Source organism: Elgaria multicarinata, chromosome 11 (assembly GCF_023053635.1).
Source record: "Elgaria multicarinata webbii isolate HBS135686 ecotype San Diego chromosome 11, rElgMul1.1.pri, whole genome shotgun sequence".
Classification (NCBI taxonomy): domain Eukaryota; kingdom Metazoa; phylum Chordata; class Lepidosauria; order Squamata; family Anguidae; genus Elgaria; species Elgaria multicarinata.
The window spans coordinates 46,941,047-46,956,420 of NC_086181.1; the positions used below are offsets into that span (position 1 = coordinate 46,941,047).

Consider the following 15,374-nt stretch of genomic DNA (forward strand, 5'->3'; position numbering starts at 1 on the left):
GAGAGTAGCCCCTTTCCTGTTCCACGAAACTGGGCCTGAGATGGCCGGATGAGGAAATGCTAGATTTTGCTTTGCTAGTGCCACAGCCGCTCCAGCTGGAGACACCCACCCAGCATAGGGTGACCCTATGGAAAGGAGGACAAGGCTCCCACACCTTTAACAGTTGTATAGAAAAAGGAATCTCAGCAGGTGTCATTTGTATGCATGTGGAATTCCCTCTTCATCACAACAGTTCAAGCTGCAAGAGCCCTGCCCTCTTTTTGTATCTGGTCACTCTAGTATAGCTCCTGCAGCTTGAACTGTGGTGATGAAGAGGGAATTTCACCATGGGGCTGCATGTATCCAAGTGACACCTGCTGAAATTCCCTTTTTGATACAACTGTTAAAGGTACAGGAGCCCGGTCCTCTTTTCCATAGGGTCACCTAACCCAGCAGTGCTTTGCAGTGTATGGGGGGGGGGAGAAATAATTCTGGGAAGGAGGGGTTCCCTGTTTTGGCTGCTGCCTCATTGGGAGGTTCAGAAGGAAGCTTGTGAGACAGGAGATGCCCCCAACTTTTGCGCTGAATTCTGACTGCATCTGCTGGTGGGATTTGGGGACCCCCCACGCCTGAACGAGTGCTTCCAGAGGAGCCCCCCCTCTCCCCAGCTGCAAGCCCTGCCTCCCTCGCCCTTCCCTGCTCCCTCCCTTGCCTGCTCCGTCTTTTCTCCTTTTCTCTCTCTCTCCTCTCTCTCTCGATTTCTCCATCCCTGGCTCTCTGTCTCCGTATAATTGAGTCTTGGCCGCCCAGAGAAAGAGAGAGGGTTGTGGGAGGACGCTTGATTGATGAGCCCAGTTCCCTCAATTTCATCCCATCCTGAGCTGGCAAGCAGGGCTGGGTTCCAGCGCGTGCCCCCTGCCAACCGCCCCGAATACAAAATAGGAGGCCAGCAGCAGTAGCAACACACACACACACACACACACACACCCCTCCATTCGCAGCTGTTAAGTGAGCATTTAAGAGAACTGCCCCCCTGGGGAATAGGACACCACCTGCGAATCCTGGCAAGGACACAACACCTGGGAGACGCAGTGTCCGTCCCTCCCTCCCACCTCCACAGGGCTGACCTTCCCATCGCTGCCGGTCCATTGTAACCCCACTCTCCTTGCATAGCACCGAGGGGGGATTTGGACTCAGCCAAGGCTGGTGATTCAGACGTCCGTGGGGCAGGTGGATCCACTCTGGGCTTCAGTCAGAACTCTAAAAGGACTTGTGGGTGTCCGCCCCACAGACACCAGAGTCACCAGCCTCCACTGGTTGGACCGGCCCATCTCCTGGGCTTCTTCCCAAAGCACGCAGCAATCTCGGCTTCTGGAGAAGACCCACAAGTCCTGTCTCTCACATGATTTGCCTGTACCTACCCGTTCCTCTTTCCTTCTAAAGGACCCAGGCGTCCTGGCTCCCAATTATTATTTTATTTATTTATTTATTGCACTTATATACCGCTCCCATAGCCAGGGCTCTCTGGGCTGTTTACAGAAATTCTAAAATTAAGATAAAAACGAGTATACAAAATTTAAAATTCTAAAACACAGGACATACACACATAAAGCATTAAAAACAGTTAAAAAACTAAACATGTGGGTGATTAAGATGTGCCGCCATATGCCTGGGCAAAGAGGAAAGTCTTAACCTGGTGCCGCAAAGATAGCAGCGTTGGTGCCAGGCGAGCCTCGTCAGGGAGATCGTTCCAGAGTCTGGGGGCCATCACCGAAAAGGCCCTGTCCCTCCTGTCTCACAAGCTTCCTTCTTTACCTCCCAATGAGGCAGCAGCCAAAAGAGGGAACCCCCCCTTCCCAGAATTATTTCTCCCCCCACCCCATACACTGCAAAGCACTGCTGGGTTAGGTGACCCTATGGAAAAGAGGACCGGGCTCCTGTAACTTTAACAGTTGTATCAAAAAGGGAATTTCAGCAGGTGTCCTTTGTATATATGGGGAACCTGGTGAAATTCCCTCTCCATCACAACAGTTCAAGCTGCAGGAGCTATACTAGAGGGACCAGATACAAAAAGAGGGCAGGGCTCCCATCCCCCCCATCCCCCATCCAATCCTAGGTCCGCCTTTGGCAACCGGAGGCCCAGATTTGTCCCGGGGCTGCCAGTTGCCAACCCTCACCCTTGTTCCTCTGGTGCCCTCGGCTCGCCTTCCAGCGTGCCCCCGCTCTGCTTCCTAAATCTCTCTCCCTCTCGCTCGCCCCCACAGCCCTCTTCAACCTGATTCCGGTGGGCCTCCGCGTGGTTGCCATACAGAGCAGCAAATCCGGGCAGTACATCGCCATGAACGCCGAGGGCTACCTCTATACCTCCGTGAGTATCTGCTCCCTCCTCCCACTTCCTTGCCCAGGTTCCCCCTTGTGGGGCTAGCAGGGAGCCTGAAGGACCCGCGGTGAACTTCGCTTCCCCAAGACAGCCAGGACCCAGGAGGCATTTCACACACACACACACACACACAGCTGGGCTCCTGCACCTTTATCAAAGCGGGCAGAAACGTGAAAAGACTTTTCCTAGGAAAGGTGTAAGTTGAAGGAACTGGAGTTTCCAGAACGGAAGCGGCAGGGGAGAGAGGCCAGGGTTAGGTGGAAAGCTGGGCAGAGAACCTGCTTCCTTGCATTGGACAGTGCCCAAATTTTGCCACCCGAGGCAGCACCGTGGCTACCCGTTGCCTCATAACAGAGCCGGCCCTGAGCAGAAGACGTCGGGGGAGGAACCGAGGCTAGTGCAAGGCCCTGTCTCACCAGCAGAGGGTGCTATAACCACGGAGGGCTGCCATCCCTAACCTGACGCCCTCCAGAGAGGGGTTGGATTACAACTCCCATCATTCCCAGGCAGTAGGGCCGAATCTCTCACTTGGCTGTGCTTTGTCCAGTGCCTGCCACCATCCCCGCTGGAGTGCAGGAAACCTTCATCTGACGCAGGATCTTAAGACGGGGAAAGGAAGGCCCCTTCCCGGACCCGCACTTCACGGCTGTCTTTCGGCAGACTCCGCAGGGACTCCTGGAACGGAGGCAGGGCTGGATCTTTTCCCAGGGAGGGGGAGCGCGCACTCCCCCCTCACCATACACACACACACTTTCCCTATCTCTCTCTCAACTGCAATTAGAAGCTGCCCTCTTTAACGAGGCCTCCCCAGGGAGAATTCCCTGACCCCAATCCGGAAGGGAAGTCATTGCTCCTTCTGGCAGCGCCCAGCCTCGGTGTCTGCCTGCCTGTGTCCGCACATCTGATGCTGGCTCCAGCCTGGGTGGGGGGGTAGAGCCAGACACCCTCCGCAGGGGCCCTCCCTCAGTGAGCCTTCCTTCCCAGCCCCTTGTCTGCCTCCTCCTCCTCCTCCTCCTCCTCCTCCTCCTCCTCTTAGAATCATAGAATCATAGAATCGCAGAGTTGGAAGGGGCCTCTAAGGCCATCGAGTCCAACCCCCTGCTCAAGGCAGGAATCCACCCTAAAGCATCCCTAAAGCATCCCTCATCACTTAGGCTGAGAGACAGGGAGGAAGGAGGCCGTGGCAACTCCTGCTCCAGCTTCTCACCGTGGCCTGGGCCCGAGCGAGGGGCAGGCAAACAAGCAGGTTGCAATGGGGAAGGAGGAGGAGGATGCTCAAGCCCAGCGGGCGCTTGCCAGAGGGCCCCTGCTGGGGTCTGGGCCCTCGGCAGAGGCCCAGTCAAGCTGACCCTGGACGCCGGCCTTGCGTGCCCATCCCTGGGTGTGCGAATGGGGTGTGTTTGAACGTCTGTATGGGTGTACATGCAGTGGGTGGGTGTCTGACCCCGCCCATGCCAGTACGGGGACCCCAAACACATTCCCCTGAAGGCATGAGCCCCCCCCCCCGAAAGGTTCTCACTGTTGGCGTGCCCGTTCTCATGCAGTGCGAGACCTGCCTCCGTTAGAAGGCGATCCGGATGCCAGGCCACAACTCTCCCTTTTCCAAAACTACTGCTCAGAATAGGCTCCAGGGCTCCAGCTGCAGCTGAGCCCTCCCCCCACCCTCCCCTGCAGTAAAATGGCGTGTCCTTTGGGGCCAGGGCCATGCCAGCATCGGACACCCCTCTGCACAGCGGTCAGCATCCTGCCCCCCTCCCTCCCTCCCTCCCTCCCTGCCTGCCTGCCTGCGCTATCTTTGGGTCCGGCAGATGCTGAGGCGACCTGCCCCCCCCTCACTCTTTGCCCGGGAAGCCCCCTGCAGTGGCCCGATGCCAAGGCCGGCATCTCCGGGCCAATTCCTGGCTCCAGCTGGCGGCCCGGCAGCTCGGCGTTTGTGGGTCCCTTGCTAGCGGTTGAGGGCGGGTGGGCCACGGCACGTGGCTGGGGGGGAGGGAGAAGGGGATAGCAGGAGTGGGGGTGGGAGGGCTCTGATGAATCATTTATCAGCTGCACGGAGAGGTGACCCCGATCCAGCAGGGGAATGGGGAACAGCTGACGGCAAGGGAGTTTTCCCTGGGAAGATGGTGCCTGTCAGAAACGATGAGGCAACGGGAGGCTGATGGTTCTCTGTGTGTGTGTGTGTGTGACTGATGGGGGGGGGGGATAGATCGGGGTGGGTGGGTGGGCGGAGGATAGATGTGGGAGGAGAAAAAAGGAGGCAAGAGAAGGGATGACAAAGCAATGAAATGGAGAAGAAGCATAAAAGAAGAGGAAAAAGAACAGTCAAGATTAATACAGATTTTTGTAAGCCATAGCTTAGAACCTCAGAATCTAATAAGACAGACGAGTGCCTCTGAGCATGGGCAGAGAGCCTTCCTCATCCCCTCCCGCTGAGCACCCACAGCTTACACCAGCCGTTCCCAGCCAGGTGCTTTCCAGGTGTGTTGGGACTGCAAACGCCCGCCCCCCCCGCCCCCGCATCTCCCAGCCAGTGTTGCTCCTGGGAGTCTGAGGTCACCGCTACCCAGGGATGAGGAGGGGATCACAGCCTGGGAGTAGCAGCGCTGGGGGTGGGGTGGGGGGGGAGGTTTGCAATGGGTCATAAATGCAATGGCAGAGAAAGCGAAACGGAGAGAATCCAAGTAGAGAAAAGGAAAGGAGACATGATGACACTCTTCAAATACTTAAAAGGTTGTCACACAGAGGAGGGCCGGGATCTCTTCTTGATCCTCCCAGAGTGCAGGACATGGAATAACGGGCTCCAGTTACAGGAAGCCAGATTCCGGCTGGACATCAGGAAAAACGTCCTGACTGTTAGAGCAGTACGGCAATGGAATCAGTTACCTAGGGAGGTTGTGGGCTCTCCCACACTGGAGGCCGTCAAGAGGCAGCTGGACAACCCTCTGTCAGGGATGCTTGAAGGTGGATTCCTGCATTGAGCAGAGGGTTGGACTCGATGGCCTTGTAGGCCCCTTCCAACTCTGCGATTCTATGATTCTATGAAAGAATTCAAAACACGTCTTGAGTTCAGATGTGCCATTTTTTTGCAGTCACACTGTTTAACTTGAAGGGACCCTGACTCACAGACCCCCCCACAAACCCAACTGTGTGCGTGTGTGTGTGTGTGTGTGTGTGTGTGTGTGTGTGTGTGGTTTGGCTCTGCTTACTGAGTCAGGAGGGAAATGTACTCTTAACACGCTCAGATTGCTTGCGGCGTTGCAGAGCTGAAAACAGTTGCCAGGTGTGATGGACCCAGTCAGGTGGCCGGGGTCCTTCGGGAAGATTCTTCCCCCCCCCATCTCACCCCCCCCCACTCCCTGGTGTTGGCCGTACTCATCGTTGTTATTTAAGACACCTTTTTAATGTCGATTAAACATCTTTGAAGAAATTTGGCAGAGCAAGATGCAGTTGCTATGGGATTAGGGGATGGGGCGGGGGTGGGGAAGGGTGAGAAAAATAGTGGGACATTTTGCTCTCATTAACGATATGGCTCTGTTGGCTCCTTCCCGCTCACGATTCTGGGATGAGAACCCAGGTATCCTGGACAACCCCCCTGGTTTCCTGGTGATCTCATAACGGGCCACCGGTTCATCTGGGGTTGGGCAGTGCCACCTGGTGGCAGACAGCGGCCACGACAGCCAATTTGCATAAAAGTTGGGGCTGTCCAGGGACAGGTAGAATCTCTTTGGGAATTGCCTTTATTTATTCATTCATTTTTAAAACACGGGCTCCTTGCCTCGGCTCCTCCACGGATGTGGCTAGCGTCCAACGGACCTCATTTCATGTTGCTTTTTAAATATGGTCCAGCGATGAGGCCTTTGCCTGGTGAAAAGCAGTTCAGTGCCGAGGAAGGCAGCGCGTCCACTTTTGGGGTGGCCAATCCAAAGTCTGACAGTGCGGGGAGAGGGGAGGCTTGAAGGAGGGGGGTTAAGCAGGGTCTGAAGGGAGAGAAAGAGATGGGCGCAAGGAGGCGGCCAGGAGAACGACCAGGAGTCATTCCAGAGTTTCCTCCTTTGAGCCGGCTGGTGTCCCGATGTTGTCCAGGCTACCTGCTGCCTGACCCCCTGATTTTTATTTAATTACTTTTCTTTTTTAAAAAAAATATTATTGTGAATATCATCAAACAAAACAGAAATACATAGAATCATAGAATCATAGAATAGCAGAATTGGAAGGGGCCTACAAGGCCATCCAGTCCAACCCCCTGCTCAATGCAGGAATCCACCCTAAAGCATCCCTGACAGATGGTTGTCCAGCTGCCTCTTGAAGGCCTCTAGTGTGGGAGAGCCCACCACCTCCCTAGGGAATTGATTCCATTGTCGTACTGCTCTAACAGTCAGGAAGTTTTTCCTGATGTCCAGCTGGAATCTGGCTTCCTTTAACTTGAGCCTGTTATTCCGTGTCCTGCACTCTGGGAGGATCGAGAAGAGATCCTGGCCCTCCTCTGTGTGACAACCTTTTAAGTATTTGAAGAGTGCTATCATGAAAAAAACGGGGAATAAAAACACCATTGATTGTGTATATAGAGTTATCATCATTTCCATCATAAAAACTGAAGAAGAAAAAAGGGAGTTATACAAAGGTTTCAAGAAAAGCAGACCCAATATCCATATATTTATCCTCTTGCAAATTGCATCTATATAACACTCGTTCAAAAGTTGATAATGTTATTAGGTCCTCGATCCATTGCATTTTAGGAGGTGTAAATTTGTCCTTCCAATGTGTTAATATAAGTCTTTTGGCTGTCAAAAAGGCTCTGAAAATCCATTTGTGCTGACCCTGTGTTAAATTCCAAGAAGCAGGTAAGTAGTTTAGGAGGACATGCACACAGTTCCATATTATAGATTGTTTCAGTACAAAGTTCATCCTTATTAGAACCTCCTCCCAAAAGGGAGCAACTATGGGGCATTGCCAAAGCATATGACTTATTGCATCTCCAGCAATTATGCGAATTAGACAAACCCTTATTGAACAGACGTTGTGGAGTCCGATAAACCCGAAGCAAAACTTGTTGCTGAATGAGACGTAGCCTAAGATCCATAGAAGCTTCAACAACAGATGCTAAAGCAACCGTCCATCGGTTAGGGCCAGCCTTCCTCAACCTGCGGCGCTCCAGATGTGTTGGACTACAACTCCCAGAATGCCCCAGCCAGCTGGCTGGGGCATTCTGGGAGTTGTAGTCCAACACATCTGGAGCGCCCCAGGTTGAGGAAGGCTGGGTTCGGCAAAATAGGACACTCCAATTCCCTATTCCAATCTAGTCTTAAACTATGGGTATCATATTTACTTGCTGCTATTAGATATTTGTATATGTGAGTTATGGAACGGGCTGGCTGCAAGGCCAAATGCTGCGTTCTGTGCCATCTTTGTCGGGGTGCTGCTCTGTTCTGGAGATCCGGCCCGCTTCCGCCTTGGGGGACTTCGGTTCTTGAGGGAGTTGCATTTCGTCCCATCTTGCCACTTTGCCATCAGGAAAAATGAGTGCTTTGGGACCGGCTGAGCCAGCCATGGCAGACATTTAAGGAAGGGGCAAGTGCCCCGCCCCCTGTAGCCATTTTGTGACCGCACCCACGAGCCCACCTCAAACTTTCAAATGTGCCCAGTGACCCCAAAAGGTCAGGATCCCTGTACCCCAGTCCATGTACTCCTACGCAGACACAGCAGCAGCTTTGGCTATGTGATATGAGCACTGAAGAGCTAGTTAAGACAGATGTGTATTATGCGATGATGAAGCATTCTAGGCCCAATGCCAGCTGTCCTCCTAGCCCTCTGTCTGTAGAGGGCTGACAGGGCTGTAAAGGGCTGTCATTTGGGAAATAGAAACCAAATGCACAGTTACAAGATGGGGGATACTTGGCCCAGCAATACTACAAACGAGAAGGGTCTTGGAATTGTTGTAGATCGCAAGCTGAATATGAGCCAACAGTGCGATGTGGCTGCAAGAAAGGCAAATGCTATTTTGGGCTGCATTAATAGAAGTATAGCTTCCAAATCACGTGAGGTACTGGTTCCTCTCTATTCGGCCCCGGTTAGGCCTCATCTAGAGTATTGCGTCCAGTTTTGGGCTCCACAATTCAAGAAGGACACAGACAAGCTGGAGCGTGTTCAGAGGAGGGCAACCAGGATGATCAGGGGTCTGGAAACAAAGCCCTATGAAGAGGGACTGAAAGACTTGGACATGTTTAGCCTGGAGAAGAGAAGATTGAGGGGAGACATGATAGCACTCTTCAAAGACTTAAAAGGTTGTCACACAGAGGAGGGCCAGGATCTCTTCTTGATCCTTCCAGAGTGCAGGACTCGGAATAACGGGCTCAAGTTACAGGAAGTCAGATTCCAGTTGGACATCAGGAAAAACTTCCTGATGGTTAGAGCAGTACAAGAATGGAATCAGTTCCCTAGGGAGGTTGTGGGCTCTCCCACCCTAGAGGCCTTCAAGAGGCAGCTGGACAGCCCTCTGTCAGGGATGCTGTAGGGTGGATTCCTGCACTGAGCAGGGGGTTGGACTCGATGGCCTTGTAGGCCCCTTCCAACTCTGCAATTCTATGATTCTATGAGCGACTCCGGTTTGTCCGTTTACATTACAGCCAAGGTGGGGTTAACCCTCTTCTGCCCCCCCCCTTTTCCAGGCTCACTTCACCACTGAGTGCCGTTTCAAGGAGTGCGTCTTCGAGAACTATTACGTCATGTACTCCTCCACCCTGTACCGGCAGCGGGAATCGGGACGGTCGTGGTTTTTGGGCATCAACAAAGACGGACAGGTGATGAAGGGGAACCGAGTCAAGAAGACCAAAGCGGCAGCCCACTTCCTCCCCAAACTGCTGGAAGGTGAGAGAGGGAGAAACACCTCTTGTGATACCCCCCATATACTGTTCCTCAGATACAAAGTATCCCCTCAAACAGATGATGATGATGATGATGATGATGATGATGATGATGATGATGATGATGATTTATTACATTTATATACCGCCCCATAGCCAAAGCTCTCCGGGCAGTTTACAAGGTTAAAAACAGTGAACATTCAAAACAAACATACAAAATTTAAAACCATAAAAAGCATAAAATATGAACGAAAAAAACAGACAATATCCATTTAAAACAACCATTCTGGGGTCAGTTTGAAAAACTCAGCCTATGCTGTTAAATGCCTGGGAGATGACGTCTTGCATAGCCTCTCATGCGACTGACCTCTTGCACAGCCCCCTCTGCCCCGTCTTTTGTGCAGCCCCTCTTACAAGAGCAGTTTGTTTTGCCTTCCTGCTCTTCTGGTGCTCCTTGCACAAGCCCCCACCGTGCACCGTGTCATCCTGTGCAGCGTCTGTTGCGCTAAGCAGTTCTTGAACGAGCCTCTGCTGACCACATGCAAAATATCCCCGTATTGACCGGGACTTCTCTGGAGCAGCTCCTGGTCATGGCGATGGATGGCGTGGGGCCGGGCTAGGAGACTGTTGCTGGGCTCTTCTAACTTTTGCACCTTGCTTCCCTTCGCAGTGGCCTTGTATCGTGAACCTTCCTTACACAATGTTGTGGAACCGGCCCTGGGCAAGAAAGCAGAGGAAGGCAGCGCCCCTGCGGCCTCCGTCAAAGAGATCTCCAAGGCTGAAGCCACGTAGCCTTGAGGACGGGGGGGTGCGTCCGCTCTCCTCCCCCGCCCACCTCCCCCGTGCGCTCGGACCTCACCTTCAACGGCCACCTTCTGGATTACACATTCACAGAACCTCCTTTTTTCTCAGGATGTGTCTCCCCACCCTGTCTTCCGCCTCTGGCACTTTGAACACCCAAAACATCTGGCCAGGAAGGAGAAGATTCATCGGCCATCGGCCACTTTGGGATGAGAAGACCTTACATCCTCCTGCGCATGCAGAGACCCTGTCTTCCATTTCAAGCCATAGGAGCAATGAGACATACTGCCATCGGGGTAGGTGGGTGTGACATTGTGGTGTTGTGTGTGGGGCGGACACCCGTTTTTCAAACTGTGACAAATCCACTGTGCGCTTCTGGTCTCTGTCCGGCAGGCATTCCTGCATCTGCCGGGAATATTGTTAGTATTTTTTAAAACAAACCAACCAACCGGCAATCTCTTCCAGTCTTCCATGCAAACAAAAAGGCGCAACAGCGGTGCGTTGCTTCTCCTGCGTTGACGACACGACTTCTAACACCGCATCAAGAAGATGCAGGATGGGAAGTGGGGGGGGGGAAATGCGTTGACAGTCTTTTAACAGCCAACGGAAATCGACGCTTTCGTCGCCTACTACAGGGAAAAGAAAAAAAAAGATCTTCCGTTTCATAACGAATTTTTTAAAACACCGATGCTATACCTTTTTCAGCCACTGGGTGGTGACATTGTCCTATCTGGAATTATTGTGAGCTACAGAAAGAGATTTCACTGCTGACCTTTTAGGATTTGTGAATATCAGCTGCAGTTAATGATATGGAATTCCTTCGGGGAGGGGTGAGGGCGACAGATCCACCAATGCTTTAATCAGCTCAGGTAGCTGAGGCCGTCCTCTTCTCTTGGTAGCCCCATGACCCAGAGGGAGGGGATAACCTTAATATATATATATAAATATAATATCAACTAACACTGTTCTTGTGGAGCAATTTTAAAAAGTGGAATATTTTTCTTCACCTACGGGATGTCAGTTTCGGCAGGTTTAAAGACCGTGATGCCAGTTCTCACCCTGGATTCCGGCCTCCTACAGCAAGATGAGAAAAGTCTACATGATACCTTTGGGGCCACTTGGAGCCAACACCGTCCTATCAGGAATGAAGACATTTTACCACCTGCTGGGAGAACAGTGCTCCCCCCGCTTAAAAAAAAACAAAAAACCCACCACCACAACCAAACAAGCTGTAATCCCCCTTTTGGCCACTGGATGGCAACATTGCATTCACTGAGGACACAAACGCTTAATGGACCTGTGCCAATTTCCATTGAACAAGGGGTGGGTGGGCGGAACCTTAAAAATGCAATAACTATATTTAGCCACTGAGTGGCAGCACTGTCAGCAATGATCTTGCTGGCAGGTGGAACTTGGGGGGAACAAATAGCCAATAACTGTGTGTGGGGGTGGGGGGGTGCATGCCATAAGACTCTGCACCCGGCCCATCACTACTGCCACCTGTTCGCCCTCTTTCAACCCAGGAGCCCCGAATTCCCCATACAGCGATCTTTACAGGGTTTCAATGGCAATAAATTAGCAGGGGGGGAGGAAGTCAATGGGAAATTGTACTTTGGGGTTGGGGGGGTGACATTGATTTGTTCTTGTGGGGCTGAGAGGGAGGGCGGAGGGGGCCGCTGGCTTAGGGTGACCCTATGGAAAGGAGGACAGGGCTCCTGTCTCTTTAACAGTTGCATAGAAAAGGGAGTTTCAGTAGGTGTCATTTGTATATATGCAGAACCTGGTGAAATGCCCTCTTCATCACAACAGTTAAAGCTGCAGGAGCTATACTGCAGCTATACTGTGACCAGATTTAAAAGAGGGCAGGGCACCTGCAGCTTTAACTGTTGTGATGAAGAGGAAATTTCACCAGGTGCAATATGCCTACAAATGACACCTGCTGAAATTCCCTTTTCTATGCAACTGTTAAAGATACAGGAGCCGGGTCCTCCTTTTCATATGGTCACCCTACTCTGGCTGAACCCAGGAAGGCCCCAGGTGTGGGGAGGATGTGGAAGAGGGTTTGTAAGTTTTCGTCTTAACGTTGTTTTGTGTGTCTTCGAGAAAGCAAAACCAAGAGTCCCTTCACACAGACCCTTGTACACCTGCAGCTCCTGTTTTCCAAGACTGTAATCCTATTATCCCCACTTACCTGGGAGCAAGCCCCATTGAACTCCAGGGGCCTTACTTCTGAGTAGACGTTTGTGGGGTTGCACTGGAAGCCACCTATCCCGCCCCATCGTCTGGTTCCACGCGTACCCTCCTCCTCCTTTGCGTCTACTCGGTTCCCAGCTGGGCCGTATCCCAGAAAACCCCTGGAGTCCTGGTTCTCCCTGGGAGTAGCAAGAGTCAGGCGGAGACGCCGAACGCAATTTCCCTCGGCCTTCCAGCCTTCACCCTTGCGCCTGCTGCCGGAATTACCTCACGCTGATCAAATCTATCCAGCCATGTTTGAAGGAGAGATTTATCTCTGTTTAGCAAGCAGACAGAAAGGCAGGGAGCGGTAAGACGTCACATCAGGCCAGACATGGAATGAGCCATATACGGAACTGACTCCATAGCTTGTCTTCCTCTGGGCGGTGATGATGCCGGCAAGAGCCATAGCTGTCCTCCACTGGCAACAGTGGCACCCGCCGTCGCCACCACCCTGGAGTCCAAAACCAGGCCACTTTTCCAAATGGTTACAGGGTTCATGTGAACTCAGGAATTCTACTTGATCTCTGCTAAAGGTTAAGCAGGGGTGCAAGGGTGTTTTTGCGAGGTGCAGCCTTTAGGGGGCGACAGAGCTGCCGGGAAAGCGATTCTCAGCCCGGCCACCAGTGGGCAGTAGAGAGCCAGGGGGTGCGTGGTGGGGTTCTAAATGAGTCTTATCTTCACGCACCCAACATGTACGAATGCTCACACACACTCACACACGTGTACACACCACCACCCCGTCCTTTCCTGTTCAGCCCCAGACAAGAGCCAAACGTAGTTATAAATCCTCCTGTTGAACTTTGCATGGACCGACCTCCCACCCAGCCACCCCAGCCAAATATTGGGTCAGCCAAAAATGCAGTTGGCCACAACAGAATATTGGGGTGAAAGTCCACGCCTTGGCAAAGGCCTTCAAAGGCTGGTTTCCAGCCACAGCAGGGTGGACCAGGGATCCCGGCCGCTCGTCTCGAATTTCTGCTCGTGAAACATCTGGTCCCATGTGTGGCCTTGGGATGGGCGACGAATTTAAAAAGTGACCACGAGGCTCGGACGGCAAAGGCAATTTTGTCCACCCTGGCATTTTGTTGGAAATGCTTGATGTCTCTTGAGCACAATCCGTGCCAGTTGCCAAAATCCGAGGAGTGAGAAGTTTGTTTGAATAAAACCCACACGCTCAACACTCAACGAAGAACAAAACTCACCGGCTTTAAGCTCAGCATTGCTGATGACAACAGCCCTGTTTCGGGCCTCTTGTATTGTCCAAATTTTGATTTAGGAGTGAAATTTCGGACCTAACCGAAACGCTTCATTCCCCTGTGCAAAACAAAACAAAACACAATTATACCAGCACCCCAGTTGTGCACCAGTCTGGATGCTCTCTGTCTATGAGCCCTACCCGGCCCCGCTGCTAATTGCTGGATAATTCCACTGGCAATTATTTGCTTTCCCTGCTCAGAATCCTCCTTCAACACCTCCCTTGCAGAGGGGTGTGTGTGTGTGTGTGTGTGTGTGTGTGTGTACATACATGTCCAAATTGCACCAGAAAGAAGGGCGCGTTAGGGGATAACCGGCTGGCACAAAAGGTTATGGGTTCGAATTCTAACCTCTTCTTTCCTTTTTTGTGTACTTTATATTTGAAGGCTAGCCTCTACTGTACATAAACTCTGTATATCTCTCCCTCCCTCGAGCCACCTTAATGCCTCAGCCGAAGAACAGGGAGGGGCAGCGGGGAGGGGGTTTAAACGCTGCCTCTGCCCTCTTCCTCCTCCTTGAATTTTTACACCCCTATTCCTGCACCTGTGCTTGGTCCCGTCCGACGCTCCCCTCGCCTGTAAACCTGCCCTCCTGCCTCGCTCCTCTCCTCTCTCTAAGTTGCCAGACGTAAAACTTACAATGCTTTAAAACTTTAAGGCAGCCTTCCTCAACCTGGGGCGCTCCAGATGTGTTGGACTGCATCTCCCAGAATGCCCCAGCCAGCAGGGGCATTCTGGGAGTTGTAGTCCAACACATCTGGAGCGCCCCAGGTTGAGGAAGGCTGCTTTAAGGCATTCAAAACTTTAAAAGAGTTGCCCCTTTTTCCGCCCCTTCTCTCAGATTCATGATCTAGATTTGAAATCTACTAAAATTGCATGCTTCCAAATGTTCAAAATCTGGAACTCTGAGTGATTACTTCCAAATATATCACAATTCTTTTTTAAAAAATAATAATTCTAAATGACTCTGTTCATTTTGCAAAGAGCGGAACTTCAATCCGAAGGTGTAAACGCAAATGCAAAACCTTTCAGAATAAATTTCACAAAAATCTGTATCTCATCATTTGGACGCTCAGATGGCCCTTTTGCTATTTGACATCTGGTGAGCCTCGGGCATTTTGGAACCGTGGTACTTAATCCTGCTGCATTTCAGGACTAGAGAAGGTCCGGGCCCTTTGTTTCAAATGTACAACCGTTCGGAAGTAAACAGTTGAAGTTTGACACCTGCTGGGGAGGCGGAGCCTGTGCTTCCTGACCCCTCCCTCCCTGCCTTTCCCTTTTACCCCCCCCCCCCCGACCAGCACAGAAAGCAATAATAATTGCAGGAAAACCCTTTGCCTTTGGCCCTCGGCGCCCTGCATGAGAAACCAGCTCCCTCGCAGCAATAACGTCCCCCTCCCGCCACCCTGCTGTGAAGGGTCAAGAGTCTCTCGGCCTCCTTTGTCCTGCACTCTGGAAATAAAAGGAACATTTCTATTATTATTCTACCTGGCCTGGTCTCTGTGCGTCTCTGTGCGGATCGGGGGTGTGGGGCGGGCAGAGGGCGACTCCGGGGAGTGGGAATCCCAGCGATTCCTACAGAAGTCGAGATCCAGGTGTCTTCTGTCTCTGCTGATGTTCCACAGGAATCTATGACGTTTTAATTCAGGGGTGGGGAACCTCTCCGCCAGGCCAGCTGGCCCACGGAGCCTTCAGCTTTAGGAAAAGGCAGCGTCCCGTGAGGCTGTTCTGCCAAGGCCTCCTTGCCCGTTTTCCGTGACCCCACCGTCCGGCTTCACTGTCTCTTTCTCCAGGGTGCACAAGACCATTCCTGCCTTGCAGGGGACCTACTGGACAACAGGTCTTCCTTCCCCATCGACACCCCGC

At 52.2% G+C, this 15,374-nt stretch overlaps 1 protein-coding gene across 1 annotated transcript in view; it reads left to right on the plus strand.

Moving 5' to 3' along the window:
• The window catches only part of FGF11 (fibroblast growth factor 11), a 32,845-nt gene extending 22,813 nt beyond the window's left edge, over positions 1-10,032 (plus strand). Inside the window, exons 3-5 of the mRNA XM_063138665.1 lie at positions 2,244-2,347; positions 9,025-9,223; positions 9,890-10,032. Of these exons, the coding sequence (XP_062994735.1) occupies positions 2,244-2,347; positions 9,025-9,223; positions 9,890-10,011 (425 nt within the window). The 3' untranslated portion in view covers positions 10,012-10,032. The remainder of the gene's footprint in view (positions 1-2,243; positions 2,348-9,024; positions 9,224-9,889) is intronic.
• Positions 10,033-15,374: the final 5,342 nt, after the last annotated feature.